This window comes from Scleropages formosus, chromosome 2, assembly GCF_900964775.1.
Source record: "Scleropages formosus chromosome 2, fSclFor1.1, whole genome shotgun sequence".
Taxonomy (NCBI): Eukaryota; Metazoa; Chordata; class Actinopteri; order Osteoglossiformes; family Osteoglossidae; genus Scleropages; species Scleropages formosus.
The window spans coordinates 1,679,540-1,697,731 of record NC_041807.1 but is presented as its reverse complement, the minus strand read 5'-3'; the positions used below and the strand labels follow the sequence as shown (position 1 = coordinate 1,697,731).

The 18,192-nt window shown below is 45.8% G+C and overlaps 1 protein-coding gene across 2 annotated transcripts; it reads right to left on the bottom strand.

Annotated features, from left to right (window-relative positions):
* Positions 1–1,251: 1,251 nt before the first annotated feature.
* nudt4b (nudix (nucleoside diphosphate linked moiety X)-type motif 4b) lies at positions 1,252–15,182 on the bottom strand. Of its 2 annotated transcripts, none has more exons than XM_018751309.2 (5): positions 14,662–15,182; positions 5,370–5,480; positions 4,712–4,756; positions 4,515–4,599; positions 1,252–3,360 (listed from the first exon to the last, which is right to left on the bottom strand). In XM_018751309.2, the coding sequence occupies exons 1-5, from the start codon at positions 14,755–14,757 to the stop codon at positions 3,158–3,160; spliced, it is 540 nt and encodes a 179-aa protein (XP_018606825.1). In that variant the 5' UTR covers positions 14,758–15,182; the 3' UTR covers positions 1,252–3,157. The 2 variants fall into 2 exon arrangements, with proteins under 2 accessions (XP_018606825.1, XP_018606824.1); XM_018751308.2 differs by having other exon boundaries at positions 4,515–4,602; positions 14,662–15,181.
* Between the last annotated feature and the right edge of the window lie 3,010 nt (positions 15,183–18,192).

The following is an 18,192-nucleotide window of genomic DNA, read 5'->3' as shown; positions in this document are numbered from 1 at the left end:
AGCTCCAGAAAGAAATGGGTCTAAAAGATGCGTTTGGAGGCTCTTATTGAATGCTGGAAGGAACTGAGCAGTTCCAAGGGACAGCAGGAGCTCATTCGAACACGTTAGGCCAAGGATGAGAACTGACAGGCTTTACGCGTTGGGCTCCTCATAAGGAGGATGAGCAGATGGCCCAAGGTAGAGGAATGTCGCATTTTTGCTGTAGGCACCAGGGCGGTATTCCTTTGGCTCCGTTGTTGACCACAACTAGAGGTTTGAACTCGAATCGGGCAGCTACAGGAAGACGACGGAGAGAGACGAGGAGGGGACACATTTTTCCAAAGCAGCGATTTCCCCATGGGCAATACAGTAGTAGGAGTGATTTGAACCTGGGATTCAAGTCCAGATGCGGCAGCTCTAGCTATATCTCTACATACTTCTCTCAGGAAACACAGGAGAACCTTTCTGCAGGTTGAGAAGAACTTGTGCTACAAAATTCAGGATCAACAGGCTTGATGGCAGAGGGTGGCACATCAGACAGAAGGGAATTGCAGTAATCCAGGTGCGATATCACCGCGTCATGGAACAGGAGCCCTGTAGGATGTGCTGTGAGGTACTGAAGTATGCAGCAGACATTGAAGAGGCTCATATGTCTTTGCTACAGTCATCAACTTTTTTGTTTAGTGTTTAACCAATATATTATGGAAATTATGCAATTGATATAGGACTTTTAGATCAGTGACCAACATGGGCTTGTTGCCTTAGGTTTGCCAGTTCGACTTGTTCCTTTAATCAAGGTTCTTAACCCTGAACAGAAACAGTAAAAATATACTGTTGTAAATGAATTCATAAGTTCAGTATTACAAACCGTTTATTTTAAAGTATGTAATACAGGCTCTGATGCAAGGGCCACCTTAATACACAACAGCAAGTAGAGCAATGATTTCCCTCTGGAGAACACTTTGACCTAACATACAAAAAGGACAATAATTAACTACATATGGTAGGACAGAAATGGTAATGTCTTGGACAAACGCACTGAAGCCAGAGCAAAAGTACAAACCCACATGAAAGAGTTAAGCTTTATTTTTGTCACAAGTAGTAATGCTTCTCCTGTATTTCATATACATACCTCAGACTTGAACCCAACATTAAATTCAATTGGTTTAGCTTTGCTATATATAAAGCATGAGGCAAATATGTCAGTAATAGTAAACAGCAAAAACAATACCTTAAAAAAAAAAAAAATTGCATTAAAAAAAAAAAAAAAAAAATGTTCAAAATATTTCTGGGCATCATGTACTCAAAGATGTACGTCTGCATGACACAATGTCCCAGACTGGTGCCCAAATCTGCCCGTGGAGGAGCTCCTTCAATTCCCCAGCACAAACTGCAGTGAGAATTAGCCAGAGGCAGAGCAGCTCTACACTTCAGGGAAGAGGGATGAGCTACCTTCAGACTTAAAAAGTTTAACACCAGACTCATTTAAACCCCATGTGGACTTGACCAGTTTGCCTTTTCACCTGAAAAACTCCAACTGGGAGGCAGGAAACATCCCTTCCTTTCTCAAAGGAGTACCATTCCACTCTTTACGTGGGCCCGGTGCCCTGTAGTCCATAACACAAACCATCTAAACATTCTCCCGCAACACCCAATTCACACATACAGCGGGCGGATGTTTGTTTTATCCCCAGTGTTCAACGCTCCGTTGCAGCCTGTGTTCCCCCAGCAATCCTTTGGCATCAGGCACTTTGTCCACAGCACATAATGAAGCCCACTGTAGATGTAAAACACTTTTACAGCAGTTTTCCTTTTTTATTTTTACATCATTAGAGAAAAGGAAATATTACATTTGCATTTTGGTAAAAACTACAAAGTCTCCCCCCCTCAAAATATGTACAGACCATTCTGTTCTTGTATAATGCAGCCAGTGACACAGGGTATCAGAACCACAAGACTTCTGTCCCAGCTTACATCACTGAGTGCTCCCCAGTAGGAAGCACTACCGTTGCCTACATTCTCTCATCCACAGGGCCAGGGCAGATGCATACTGATGCAATACATAGCTCTAGGTTGGAAGCAGGTAGGTAGTATCAGTCATCAAGGGAGATTTAGCCACCAAATAGAACAGTCATCTTTTCAGAGGAGCAAGAACACTGTGATCCATGATCTAGTAAGTTCCGATCTACAGTGGTGACTCTTGGATTGAGTCAAACCCTTCTTTACATAATCAGGAAAGGGACTAGATAATGAAATGGTACCATATGGTCTGGGTATGAGTCTGAGTTGGTGGATGCTTTGCAAAGAACCTTAAACAGGAGGCAAGAGTAAGGAGAGCCGAGAAGACAGACATTGAAAAACCATTTGCTTGGCTGTAGAACCAAAAGGTAATTGTACAGTGAGTTTCAAGTGGTTGTCAAACTGAGGTAGTGTTTTTTTTTTTTCCCCTCTTCTTCAGCACAGGTCAACTGGGAGCTGCAACTCCAGTGAGAACCAGGCCCCATGTGCAGGATTCCTCTCTACAGCCACGTGACCATGCAATCCAGAGGTCTCTCGGCCACAGCTTGTCACACAACTCTGCCAATCAGTGTCCCCTTTACAGATGTAAAGTTTGGCATGGCAGATTGTTCTCAAAAGCCTCAGTCTGACCACTTTTAAAGGCTGGTCAACTGCACACACACGCCATTTTCATTAGTGTGAGCTATAGGACTGACCTATTTTAAGGAGTGAAAATATGTAGCAGCATTCAAAGAAATTCCAAAGGACATCATTCCACGGTGGCAACTAATTATCCAGTTCTTGTTTGTGCAGTGACACTAAAGAGTCCAAAACAGACAGTTCTGTCCACAAACATGGCACATCAAGTAGGCATTCTCAGTTCTCATTTAAACTACACATCCTGCACTTATCCAGTGAGTTGTTCAAAGTACTTCCAAGTACAATAAATAAAACCACATAATCCCAAAGCACTCCAGCAAAAAAGGCCATTTAAGGCATTCTTTAACCGAATATCAAGTTGAAACTATGGCTTTGGTTTCTTACAAAGTTGTAGAATATAAAATTTCATATTTGTGTCAACACTGCAAGAACTCAGTGAGTTTGTTCATTTGATTCTTTAAAGATGCATTGTACATGACTCCTTGCAGCTGTGTTGGTGGCAGGGGTGTGAGCGTGTGTCCTATCTGCGAGTGGGAGGCATTCCAGATGCTGCGGTGGAAGTGACGTAGTGAGGACAGTTATCTTGCAGCGAGGGCACAACAGAGTTGCCATTGGAGGGGGAACAGCTGAGCTGCAGTTTGCGCAGGTACTCGGCATGGACAGGCTTGTGGCACTGCAGTACCTCGATGGCCTCTTCGATTTTAAACCACTCCCGCTTCCGGCCTATAAGGGGAGAGACAGGTGAAGATCAGTCATTCAGCCCCTGCCAACTGTGCAAACTAAGGGGACACTTCTCTCTCTCTCACTCACCCACCAACCAACCAACCATCATTAACTGCTTGTCAAAGACAGCACTGCAGCACTGCACGGAATCTATCCCAGTTATATGGAACCAATAAAACAGAGGAGCTAAGATGTGCGACTCAGGACTTGGACCACCAGAGCTATATTTTTCTGCCAGTTCCTTGGCCTGGAGTTCTTTTGTTTTCCTTTACTCAGTTGCCACATGGCTTATCTCTGTGCAATTCATTAGCAACTACCATCACGGTTTTCTTGACCTTTCTTTTCTTTATTTCTTGTATTAACTGTATATGCTGTGTTTCTTTGATGAGAACAACAAGTAGAATATTCTCAATTGTTAAATGATGAGGCTGATTTGCTGATAGCAACACTATGTTATCGTAGAATATCATCTAATTATTATCTTTGAACTTTGTCATCACTGTTTTGTCTTATATTAACCATCTTGCTAAGGTGCCTTGAACAAAGGAATCAACTAAAGAGCAATAATACAATCTTCCCCATGATACACACATTCAAGTTATGAAAATGTAACTTGGCATTTCATTTAATACACCTGCTTTGGCCTGCAACGCATAAGGACCAAATTTAGATTTCACTTGCCTCCTAACAGCTGAGCAGCACATTTATATATTTTTTCATTATTAAGCTCCTACAAAAACAAGTGCAGTCAGACAGCCATACAGTACTACAGAGTAATAAATGAAGGGAAACTGTCTTGGAATACAACATAACAACAACTAACACTGACTATTGAAGTAGGGAACTCCATTTCAATGGGATTTGGCAATTGTGTTCATTTTGGAGCCCAGGAATGCATACAAATTGTAATTGTAAAGGTTTTTCCCCCTCCCCCCAGGAACACATTACCTTAGTAAGCCAGAGGAAGGCTAATGTGAAACATGAAATATCCTTCACAGACCAGGGGAAACTACCTCACAGGTAACTAGAGGACTGTTAACCAACCACAATACAAACTGAGCGAACGATCCAGTTAGCCAGACAAAACACTAACAGGTCTCGATAATAAATTGTTTATGTGAAGTTTAGGGGATCACTATGGGCTAATGACTCACCAATGTTGATGGAGTCCTCCCAGTCCTCTAGCGTTTCCGTCACCGTGAGCACATACACATACGTCCGGTGCTTCCGGTCCTGATTCTGCTACAGGGCATAAAACCCAAAGAGGAGGTCCAAACGTCATGCAAGCAAAATACTAAATATACCTGCAGTGCTCTGGACTGCCGTCTCAAAGGCGAATGAACAGACCTACCTCAAATACTCCCAGCAGCCTTCCCAGTTTGCCCCTGACACCAGCCTGGTGTTGAAAGAAATCATGGTCAGGGTACAGCTAACCCCGATGCAGCCCAGCAACTGACGGGAGACACTGAAAGGCATACCTATCCATGTGGCAGTGCTCTGATACATAAGGCAGCAGAGTGCTGTCCCAGCCTTTAGTTGCCAATGTGAGAAAATTTCTGGTTGTTTTTGTAAACATATAAACAAATGGGCCTGGAAGCAGATGTGCTTTGTTCTGCTGATCAGTAATATTGATAATCCAACCCTTTCATGGTATACAACATCCTACCTAATGGGCAGAAGACTACCATCTACAATCTCTCTCTCTCTCTCACACACACACACACACACACACACACACACACACACACACACACACACACACACACAATAATATAATATATATGGTAATCAGAAAATCATTTTTCATGCCTGCTAAAGCTATGGATGTTAAGACAATTGATTTTTTTGTAGTTTAACAACCTTGAAATGAATTACACATCAGAGATCAAATTTCACTTTCTCCTCAGTAACTAGGCAACAATTGTTATAAAAGCTGAATGAGCTGCAATACATGACGAGAGTTACAGATGACTAATACTGATGGGGGAAATAGTGAAAATGACATTTACCTCCTCATAAACCTCTCGCACTGCTGCGCCACATGGCTCTTCCTCTGGTTCCATCCCTCCTCCTGGTACAATCCACTGGTCCGGATGCCGACTACTACTCACCAGCAATACCTGTTGGGGCACACCAATAGGTTATTCCCACTACTAGAAATACACAGGATCAAGCAAAGCTTCAATAGGGAGCCCAAACACATTGTCAGCCTAAACCGAACTGTGCCGCACCTGCGCCATAAACACCTCTCCATTTGGGCACCCAAACATCTCAATTACACCCCAGCTGATCTAATCTCCTCCACACCAGGGGTTTCAAAGCCACTTTCAACATGAATCCCAACACTTGTGGTCTCAGTTGGGTGCTGTGTTCAATACTGTCCCTGCAGCACCTCACTACCCCAAAATTTCATTTATACATAGTAGTTCAGAAGCAAATGTTCTTACTCAAAAGCACCTCTTAACAGTGTGGCCATGCTATGTAATGAACTTTTAGACATCTTGTAGTGTTCACCAGCACACCGAGGACAGATGATGGGAAAAGGAGCAGCATCTGAGCTCGTGTCAATCTTTTTAAAGTGATTAATCCCCCGCTGGCTAGTCCACTCTTAACACAGATGTTCTGTTAAACCTCTATGAAAACACCACAGACCTTTACATTTTAATCCAAATGTGACACTTTGCAAGGCATGCCTCTGCATCTGTGTGGAATGTCAACTGCTGCCCTGGAACACGTCACATTCGCTGAGCTCCTGGATGGAAAGACAGATGGCAGATGGCCTTCAGGCCACAGGCCACCTTTTCATACCCTTAGAGAAATCTCCATCTGGTCATACATCGCCTTGACAGTTATCTGCGATCAACCAAATCCTACCTCAACAGGTACTACGGACGTACCCAACAGTGAAGGTACTACAAGAAGCTGAACGATAAGGCCAAAACACAATACCACGAATCCAATTTAAAAGTAATCCCATCAACGGATTCACTGTGTCCAGATCAAAGAGCTGTGGCCACAGCGCAGTGGAGGCATTTCACTGTCTCAGAGTCTTCAGAAGAAGTCTGGTGTTCCATCCAGGAAAGCCTACTGGATCAACGGTCATGCAGTACAAGTCCAAAGTTTGAGTACATGTGCTGGATACTAGACCCCCCCCCCCACCACAAAGTATCTGGTTAATGTTTAAATCAGAAAAAAAAACCAAAACTTGTCTTCACAGCTTCTCTGCATCACTTCTCAGAGATGTAGGACACTTGTGGGTTATTTTGCCTCACTCTGTCCATTTCGTCCCCAGAAACACAGCCCAAGTTGCCCAGGCGTACTCACACTTTTGACTGATACTGTATATATGTCCAGTAGCAGAACTATCCCCCATATCCCAGCCTATGCAAGGCAGAGGAACAAATTATGTGGATGAGATCAGAAGGAATGGCAAACGATGAGTGGCCAACAGCGTCGGCATGTAGTAACCCACACAATCTCCACCACGTCATGCCGGTGCTGTCCGTAAGTCCAACCCTTTGGAGACACTGCAGCCAAAGTAGTTGAGAGCTGATGAAAGACCTACATATGAGACATCCCAGGTGTTGCTCTGGCAAAGGAGACTGGGAGGGAGAGGATCTATAATCTGACGCGAAAAACCCAATGAGCTCCACCAGCCTGTCCAAAGCAGCACCCATCCAAGGCCCTGGAAGTCATACATGTTATTGTGAGTTTTTTTTTTTTTTTTTAAATTATCAGAAAAACATACAACACTGACCTTGTAACCCATGACAGCACAGTGCAGGATTCAAAATTCAATGTGCAACTGAGTAATGCTAGTTATCTTATCAGATCAAGTTCACGATGGCGCATTTCTAGGTTCCTTCTAGAGAAGACCTCTCCAGCCTGAGGACTGAAACTAGCTTTTAAGCACAACTCCTCGCAGTAATTAACTAAAGACCACTCAAGTCTCTTGGGGCAGGGGGGGTCCAGAGGCACAAGAAAATCAGCGAGAGAGGAGTACTGCTGTTGGGTAGTAAATGCTTCATGTGTTGAGAATGGGCTACTAGAGCATAATCTGACTCATGGGGTGAAACTGTGGCGAGTCCCAAAGGGTCACACTGGGCCTCCTACATGCAGAGAGCACATGGTGGGGCTCAGGGCCCTGAGCAGGCGCCTCCATACAAACACTCAGCTCCCGCAGTCTCCATAGCTGGAGGGGAATTTGCGTAAGGATGTGAACACCTGCTCCCTCCAACAGACGGCACAACAGGCTGTCAAATAAACCCATGAAAATACCAGTGCGTCAGCACGGAGACGCTGAGCCGCAAAGCCTGGCAGTTGGATTCTCCGCTCACTTGAACACCGGTTCCTGGATACGTCAGCCTGCTCCGGGATAGAGCTGCTGTCCCATCCGTGACCATGGTTACACCTGTGAACAGCTGTGCAACGAGGATGAGCCCAGCGTCAGCGCTGGCAGCGTTTTCAGTTCGAAACTTTGAAGTAACACAGCAAAAGACTGAAATAACACAGCCTCCAGTAGCGGTCCATCTTACAGTAACACCACAATGCAAAAAAAAAAAAAAAAAAGGCAAGACTTTTCTAATGCTGTTTGATGCTCCATGATGACACTATCATTTCTATAAACATTTCATAAACTAAAGACGACCAGCCAGCTGGGCTATTTCAGCTGGAGCCGGGAAGGAGCCGCTGAATCGAGGCGTTTCCGAGGGCAGGTGGAGGGAGCCGTTTACCGTCTGTCCCCACAGGTAAAGCAGGTGGCACACCACCTACGATGCAAGAGCAGTTAAGGACGCCACCTGAGGTACATCAAAGCCAGCCTGTTCCGCAAACAAACACGCAACCGTGTCCCGATTAGCAACGGGCCGCCTGCTCAAGTGCTCACATGCCCTCAAGCGACCCTATGGAGGCCCCAGAAGGTGCCTCTTTTCTGGCTTTTTTCCACTGCGTCAATGTGCACTTGTTGCCAAATTCCAGAGCTGCCCCGCTGCTGCACTTCCCATTCGGAGTGACCATGGTAACTATCCATCACGCGGTACCTCTGCCAGAGGAGGACACACAGTAGTCGGGGTAGAGAAGCGGGCGGACTGACGGACGGACGGACGGGAGGGCAACAAGCAGTTTTTCGGCTGATTATCGCCACAATAAAAACGTCAAACCACATTTACGTGATTAAACAAACAAATACAGCACCGATTCCATAAAGGATTCCAACGCCTAGAGGAACGCACCACACTCAGAGAGGAGCACGAGCGCTGTCCACCGGCCTAACTCACAGCTGCCTCCTTTTGCGTCGAAAGACAAGTGCCGAGAGCAATTTCATCACGGCAAAATACAGATGTACGTCAGGGCCGGAGAACAGCAGCAGAAACCGTGCTTATTACCTTCGAATTAAACTGCAATTACATCTGCGCAAAGCAGACGCTGCTACCCATCACTTCTCACACTGGAGCCACATGATATTTCTAGACGCTGCTGTCACTCTCATCCTTATAGCTCATGCAGGGTTTAGCCCCAACAACCAGTCATGACACTCGGACAAATGACTCAAAGGCAGGTGACACCAAACCCAAACTGGGCTCGGGTTCTACAGAGACATTTCAGCACAGGCTGAGGACAAAGGAGGTGGTTTCTGCATCCAGCCTGTGAGCTGGTCACATCCAAGGGAACAACTCCACCCTGGAATGGCTACACTATATTTATTTAACAGACACTTTTTCTCTAAAGCAACTTCCAATGGACTCTATGTAGTGTTACCAGCCCACACACCTTATTCACCAGGGTAATTTACACTTCTAGATACACTACCTACAATGGGTCACTCATCCATACATCAGTGGAACACTCTCTCTCTGTCTGTCTCTTACACACTATGGGGGAACCTGAATAGCATGTCTTTGGACTGTGGGAGGAAACCAGAGCACCAGCAGGAAACCCACACAGACTGAGCAGGGATCGAACCCGCGTCCTCTCGCACCACCCATGCGCTGAGAGACAGCAGCGCTACTTGCTGTGCCATCATTCTGCCCTACACTACAAGGTTTAGTTAGGTGCAGAGATGGTCTTAGATGGTTTAAGGTACATCTCATTCTTTATTAAGACTAATTTTGCTTCAATAAGCTACTAATTTCAGCAAGAGGGTAAAACTTACTGCTCCCACTTGATTGAAATGGTTAGCCAGCTAGATGACTAAATGAACCTAACGAATGACTTGTTGACCTGAACAAAGTATTCATTTCACCCAGCTGCAAATACATACTTTACTTACACACATCACATTAACATTCATTGTAATGCTACACAACGCTGAACCATCCTTCATGTACAGACATCACAAAAATTCATAACTGATTCTGATTTTATGCATTTCACGTGTTACTTTTGGTAGAAATGTTCTGTCACCGATCGAGGCGTGGACTCATGCAATATGGCATTATGTCACAGCCTATATAAACACACTCCTCTTTTCACTTTTGCCTCACTCACTCATTCACTCACTCACACAATGTTGCGACAGTGGGTAGTTAAATGCTTGCAAAAGAAGAGCCAAGCTAAGCATTCGCCTAATAATCAAAGGCTCACTTCGGTGGACATTTCGCTGTGATGAAAGTCCACTTAAAAACAGAGTTGATTAACCTAAAAATTAAAATTAAAAAACACAGCTGGACCTGGATCAGCCAGCATATAGTCATTTATGCACTGACAACTCCTCCAGAGCTTTCAAAAATGACCACCAACAATATTGAGCCACAATCAATGGCTGTACAGCAAATACCAAGAACTCACCATGTATTTTTTAAGTTACTTCTACCAAGTGATCAGTGCAGAAGGATGTAAAGCACGTTAAATCCTTCTGCAGTGATAACTTAGTGGAAGCAATATTAAAAACCACACACACACACACAGGTCCCAATGTGCTTCACTGGTGGTGCAGTCAATCTCAGAACATTACTACTGACTTCTCAGCCTCAATCCTCACAGCCTCAGCCCCATACCCTGAACTCACAAGCATATCAAAACCTTAATATAAAAAATTAAAGACAGGTAATCATCGACTACATCACAGGAGTCCACGGGTCATTTTGATGACACTGCCATCCTGCCAGCGCAGCATCCACTGAGGACTGAAGGGCCCACTGGAGATGGACAATGCAGTGTGGCTCCGTGAGCCTACTCTCTTCCAGCAGGCAAAAGAATTGACCAGTGTGACAATCCTAGAAATTCTTGTTACAATACCTGCCAAGTCCCATGCTGGCACTGTGACTAAAAATTAAAAACAAAAAACTCTTGCAAATACGAGTTTCCGCCGTTCAATGTGTAAGCCTACAGTCCGATATGAACACACGTCACCGGAAGACTATTATAAAAGCAACAGGCTCGAGGGCTGGGCCTCCCACGACAGAACCACGGTTCGAGCCGCAGCGGTGAGGGGGCACTCATCACCGAGCTCCAAAATAACATCTGCACACACGGAGTCCAGCGTCGGCCGGAAGGGGGACGTCAAGATCCCTCGTTATTTTCCGGACCTTACTAGGCCTTGTAGCCAACAGTGGAAACAGCAGTGGCCTTTTTGCAGCGTTTTGACAGTTCGAGTTTGCCAGGTATGCAACGGCACATAAACCGAGAGAGCAGCAGCTTCGAGGCAGCAATGCAACAGTTGCCAATGCAGCAGGCGAGCGACACGCTGCGTATTCACGATGTACAAGTCAAAAGATGCTTTCGATATGCATACGGAAGATCACGAGGAGCCAAACCACATGGTATGTACATAGAGCTAACCGGCTGATACCAGTGTCACCAACTTTCCTCAGACAACATCGTTTCAAAGACTTGAGCATGTTCTCACACGGCACGCCAAGCCCGGACCTTTTATTTACACCAGTAGAATTGCACGCATTCTTCTGCTACCAACTTATTCAAGTCAGAAGAAATCTTTAAAGCCGCCTGACATTTCAAAAGTCAGGCTAAATGTTGGTCAGTGCTGTACGAGTGGCAAGGCACAATGTTCACATGAAAGGTGCTGCATATGTGCATCCATAATTACAAGAAAATATTTACTCTACCTTGTTTGTCTATACACGAGACATTCATGTCGAAGTGTAAAATAAAATGAGAAAAGTTAAAATGAGTAGCGTTAAGTGAACCAGACCAGGAGCATGAGGTGTACACATAAGGAAAGCATCCTTTAAAAATTTGCATAGTTTGTGGGCTTCAAATGAGACTAAGTGGAGATTAACCTTTACATGGAGCACAAGCAGGAGACGTCTGGAGCATAAATATTGCACAAGAGGAGCCTGGAGGGGGAGGAAGCTGTATTCTGTGGGTTAGCACTGTCACAAATTTTCTCTCTCTCTGTCTCACACACACACACAGAACTGGAGCTTTTACAGTCATGTAAATCAGAGAAAAATCACTGTCAAACACATACACACAGCTCAGATGCGGGAGTCTTATCTGCAAGTTAAGATGACCCTACACAAACCAGCATCCTCTTACAGATTACATGATTTTGGGTTAAACCTCATTCACAAAGCCACTGGTAAATCTTTAACATGCAGTCATTTATACATAAACACATTTTCACAGTTTTGTTAATGTTTTACTGCTGCGTAGTACTTTGCGGACTACAGGAAGTGAACAAAATAAGAGATAACAGCTAACAAAGACCTAATGAGGAGTAGGGATACCTCTTGTCTTCAGATCAGCTTCAGTCCTTCTTGGAATGCTGCTATACAAGTTCCCAGGCTCTGTGTGCTGGGATATTGCACCATTGTTCAAGAAAAGCCTCCAGTTCATTGAGGGATGAAGGTGGTAGAAAAATACTTTGCACTCTGCTCCACAATTTCCCATAAAGGTTCAACAATATTTAGATCTGGTTATTGGGAACACCAGAGAAGGTGTTCATCCCGGTGTCCACGGGTGCATTATCATCCTAGAATGTGAGAACATCATAAGGTAGGGTGTTTGCACTACAGGTTGCTGTCGCCCTATAGAATGGTCTGAAGTTCCTTGGTCATTATATGACCATACAGAGCAATCACCAAAAAGAATGACACCCACAAGATGGGGACTCAAACCATTATAGACCTACCACCATATTTAACATTTGGCAACAGACACTCTGGGGTGAAGGCATGTTTTGGTTTTCTCCAAAGGTAAGCCCATCTGGATGTATAAACAAGACGAAAGATGACTCATCAGACCACATTGCCTTTTTTCAAATTGCTCCAGGTCTAGTGCTCCTTACGAAGGTTATACATCTTCGATAAAAGCAGTTTGCAAATGGCAGTCGTACTACAAATTCCAGTTTTGCAACCTTCATAATGGACAGTTTTTGTTAAGACTGGGTCATAGAGGCGCCAATTCAATTCGGTGGTCATTTCTGATACTAAACATGCTGTGTAGTCTGTCCATCCCTGTTGGCGAGCTTGACTTGCAACCAATGTTCCCCTTTGCTGATATGCTTTGTCCCCGTTTGACACATGCTGTCATTTGTAAGACTGTTGCCCTCAACATAATTCAGTAGTTTTGCAGTCTGGCCATTAATACACCTGAAATTCAGGCACTTGCCCTTTGAGTTCTTTAACTCTTTGGAAATAGTTCCTTCAAGTTGAATTAGTTCCCAAACTTTGGGTCAGAAGTGCTCAAAAGGGAAATGGCCATCATTTGGGGGGGGGAAATGAGAATTTAAGGTACAGATGCTGCATATAGGAAGAAAGAACATCCTACAGAGTCTCTCCAAACAAGTATCTCCCCGCCACCCAACCATAAATTCATCATACACAACCTATACATTTTAATCAGAGCCGAAAAGGAGCGGTACACTAAATTATCCTCCGAGACTCAACGCAAATCAACGGCAAAACAGCACAGAGGCGCACGCTGATTTCCTGTACTTTTTCCAGCACCCACATATTTTTCCGATGTCGGCGAGGGACGTTCATCGCCATCGCGGAGACTCCGAACGTGCAGCCAACAGCACTTTTGAGTAGGTGATGTTCCAGCACTAAACGTGACATCAGACCGAAGCTGGTCACACCTCCACTATTGTTACCCATCATCCACTGCCTGATTGGCGCTGGAGGCCGATCACATGGCACGGTCAACTGTACCCACTGTATAGCATAGTGAACTGGACGGTAAACCCTAACATCTGGCAGGAAGTAGAGCCCAGCAGGTACTGGGGATTAGGGGTGTTGTGACCAGAAGGTTCCAGGTTCAAACTGCAATCCAGCTGCAGTCTCCTTTGATCAAGCCCTGCTTACTCTGAACTGAAACAGTAAAAAAAAAAAAAAAAAAAAAAAAAGATTACCCTGCTGTGAAATAGTTCATTCATTGCAAAGCTGATTTTCTCTTGGTGTTGGTCACCTTGGACAAATCTGTCAGCTAAATGAAGGTTTACCTGAGAGAATATTTACATGTCAAACTGTGTCCAATTCTCACGTTTAATATTCACCAACTACACACACACACACACACACACACACACACACACAGTCTCTACACGACGACTACATACGCATCAGAGGACACGATGTAGTATTAATGTAAAATAGAAATACGAAAAGGGAACGCGCGGTTCGGCCACGGTGGGCCGGTTCGGTCCGGTCCTTCCCGGTCACAGTGCGGGAGAAGAGCGCGCCGATCGGTCGCGAGGACACGAGATCGCGCCATCTCAGCTGTCTGCATATCTGTGTGTGTCCCGTGTCTTTTTCTTTTTACTACTCAAAGACCAAGCCCTTCTTCAAATCATGATTTTCCTGGACGCCCCTCATCATAATTCCTATTCTTCTATCTAATACCTCCAATCTTCCCAAACGTGTAAAATAATAATTCTGCACACTCTGACTTAACAAAATCGCCCCACCATCACGCCAATAAAATAAAATTCCCCGATCTTCCTCCGTGGCGCTAAGATCATTAATCACGTAAAAGGGTCTTTGAACGGTCTGCGGGGCTGCGGCGCGCGGTTTACGATCCAGCCCAAACTGGATGGCCGCGAGCGCCCGACACGTACTCAGAGAGAGAGCGCGCGCCCGCGCAGCGCCGCTTCCATGGAGAAGAGAGAGCGGTCCGCGTAGGAATTTAAACACGAATTAACTGATTTTACAACCGGTCTTTTTTTTTTTTTTCTCATTTATTTAAGAACACGCACACGGCCGATGCAGAAGGTAAATGTTACGAGCGCGCACATGATTTCTCACGTTCAATTCTTCCACTGACTGACTCGATTATGCCACTCGCTCGCTGCCTATTTCACGCGTCGACGCACGCGCTTCGCCTCGCCTCGCCTCGCCTCACCTCGTCCTCGCGCTCGTTCCTGAAGCACAGGCATGCCGCGCGCTTCTTGAAGCCCTCGCAGTCGTACGTCCGCGTCTGGTTCGGCTTGAACTTCATCGTCGTGCGCGTTCTTGTCCCGCGACCGCCGAACCACGCAGAGAAGCGATGAGACGAAGAAGAGCCACACGTGACGTGACGAGCGCCCGGGCCGCTGCTGGACGGAGGGACACCGCCGGCATCAACGGTCGGATGGATGGCCGCGAGGGGCGGGTGTCACTCACAGCCGGGCTCGGTGCGCTGCGCGTCCGTCCACACGCCCCATTCACGCAGGAGGAGGCTTCGCCGCCGTGGTGTCGATGTCTCCAGCAAGACCGCTCGACTCAGAACAGAAGCGCTGCCTGTCACATGCTCGGCCGAACGAACACACACACATTCGCGCTGCCCTCCGTCTGCCACGACGCCTCCTCGGCGCTGTATTTAAAGTGAACTCGGAGCGCAGTCCGCCCACCGAGCTCCGGCGCTACTGCGCAGCCGCCGCAGATCCGCTGCGTTCGCACTCCGGGCTCAGAGCTCTAGCTCTAGATCTCGCTCTAGCTCCCATTCTGGATCTAGATCTCACTCTAGATCCCACTCTAGCTCTAGCTCTGGATCTCACTGTAGCTGCATGTGTGCGGGTGCCACTAAAGCCAAGGCAACAGAAAAGACCCTCTTCGGCTGCCATAGTCAGAAATTCTCAGCGTCCGTCCATTGGACACGAGCCACAACGCAGAGGTGACACGTGCAAAATAACTGACCTTCCTCAAAAGCTTCATATGGGAGAGGAAGGAAGGAAGGCACTGCAAAGCAAGGAGGATGCTGATCTAAGGCCTCTGGCAGTGCGGCAGGTAGCGCCAGTGCATCACAGCTCCTGGACTCTGGGTTCAAATCCAGCTCAGTCTCTGCGGAGTTTGCATGGTCTCCCCATGTTTGTGTGGATTCCTTCCAGGTGCTCTGGTTACTTCCCACAGTCCAAAAATGTGTTTCAGGTGAACTGCTAACTCTGAACTGCCCTTAGCAAGTTACTGAGTGTGATTTGCCTGCAACAGCCTGGTACGCTGTACAGGGTGTACCCAGTCTCACGCCCTGTGTATGCTTCTGAGATAAGCTCCAGACCACCAACGCCAGACAAGCCGCGAAGAAATACATGAATTAAAGCTCTTTTAGCCACCGGGGGAACTTCAACTTGGTTGCAGCAGCATACAGTATACATTACAGTAGAGTGAAATGGGGTGAGATACAACGCGAGCTTATTGATGATGCACGGAGAGAGGACTCGGCGTCTTCCGTCACAGATGACGCAACTTCCGCAGTACAGTAACTGCATTGTTTCAAGAAACCAAAAATATTTACGCTACGAGTTAATCTAATGCTGCTGCTTTAGCCAAAACAGTGTTTTGCCCTCACTTACTTGAATTGTTCAGGAACAACCTGTCGTTGTTCTTGCGGGTGAATACCTCACATGAGGTGTTCTGACAATCTCATCTGAAAGTAGTAAGATAATAGAAGGCTCTGCTAAAGACTTTGAGTCAGTAGACAACACTACAATGACCATTTATGCCCTAGTATGATCATTTCCTGCATAACTGTCAATGGTAACAAGCATTGACTCATCAATTATTGATAGATTCCATATAAGATGTTTTTTTACTCAGAAGAAGCATCTATATTGGGAATTTTAATGGGTTTTGGCAGCATAATCATCCGTGTTTTTCTGCGTCTGCAGCTAAGAATACACTGTAATCAAAACGTGATACATATAAAGAAATTTAATGTTGACTAGGATGTGAGGACAGACTGACTCGGGGTCAGTTATCACTGCTCAGTCGACGGTCCGCAAGGCCCTTTCAGATGGCTGCGGCTAAAGCTGCCGAGCCCCACACGTGTAACGTGTCACTAACAGAGCGGGGGTATTTCAAATATTCCATCGCTTTACATATAGAATTGTCTCTCTGTCACTAACCCTAACCCCTTCCAAGGTCGAGATCTGAATAGCCGTGAATGCTGTCAGACTCTGCACGGGTGGCCCACACAGTTAGCCCACATGTTTTCATCCCCTAATTATGGGCATTGGATGAAATCAGACAGACCACAAATAAAGCCCACCATTACTGGCGAGGTGATCCAAACAATGGTGATCACATCTCACCTGTCACAGTCCAACAATCCCTTCCCACTGCGCACTCAGACAGCCCTCCAATTAGAGCACAAAGCACTACTTCAGTCACTGACATTAAGTGCACATAGCGGAGAAGTAATACACCACACATTATGAGTAGTCGGCGGTGCAACAGGAGCAAATGTGTATCGAGGCTATTAAAATGTTAAAAATCAGAGGCAAGTACGCAAGACAGCATTTCATTTCCAATAACTCTTTCCCGGTGTGAAAAAACCTAGAGTACAAGAGTACAATGTACAAGCATATGTTCTAATAAGTGCGGCCTGCTGCAGCGCTGGGTGTCACCCCTTCTTTTCTCAAGGGCAACAGCTGGTGCAACTGATACTCATGGGGTCATGTGACTGCCACCATGCCCATCCTGGGGGGTTAGGTCTCAAGTTCCACAGGCATTTTTTTTTCTCGGACAGTCCTGGGTTGTGTAGTTGTATCCCGGAGATTCTCTTACAGATTCATAGTCCAAGTTCAGGCACCCAAGACTGGAGCAGACGGATGAGCCAAGAGTCTCCTGTGCAGGAATTATTCTGGAACTTAAAACTGTAGCGGCAAAAATATGAACTCGGAGACTGCGGGGCTTATTTGTAACTTGTGCTGATGATCCAGGTTTTCACCAAACTGGACACCAAAACAGCACTGATTCAAAAGTGGCATGGAAACAAAAAACAGTACGCCAGCAATATGTCAATGTATCTCAAATCCCAATTTTCGGACTTGTCAAATCCCAAAACGTTCACCTGCGAGGCTTTTTGGTTTCAAGAGTGATTCGAGATTAATACAGTGGATTAGAGAGTGTCACGCTTTTGGCCGGAGCAAGTAGTCCTTTCCTCCGGCACAGATACAGATAGTCTGCTTTTCTTCGTTCGGAGCTTAAGACTGTCATTCAACAATATACACTCAAGAGGAGCTCTCCCATTACAACTCTAATACACGGTAAAAGAACACCAGCACAGGCTCGCGTGGAATTAGGTTACTGAAAGAGGGAGGTGCACATCATCTTCGAGTCAGATGGAGTGAGGAGCCACAACATCTGCAACGCTGTGATGAGAAGCCGTGGTTTCGGCTCATTACTGTAAAGCACAGACAGGCCACATATGCTCAGAGTTCATGGTGTGGTCAGGGCAGAAAAAAGAGGCTGGAGCCTGAAACCCTGTCCATAGGGATCAGAGAGGGGATCTATATATATCCCGAGCTCCTCGTTGTTGATGAGGCGAAGAGACACATTCTGCTCAGAAGAACATGCAAAATATGTGACTCGAAGGAAATAAGACCCCTCCACAGCTCTCGAAATGAGACATACTACCTGAAGGAAGTGTTCTTCGGTGCATGAAATCCAAAACAAA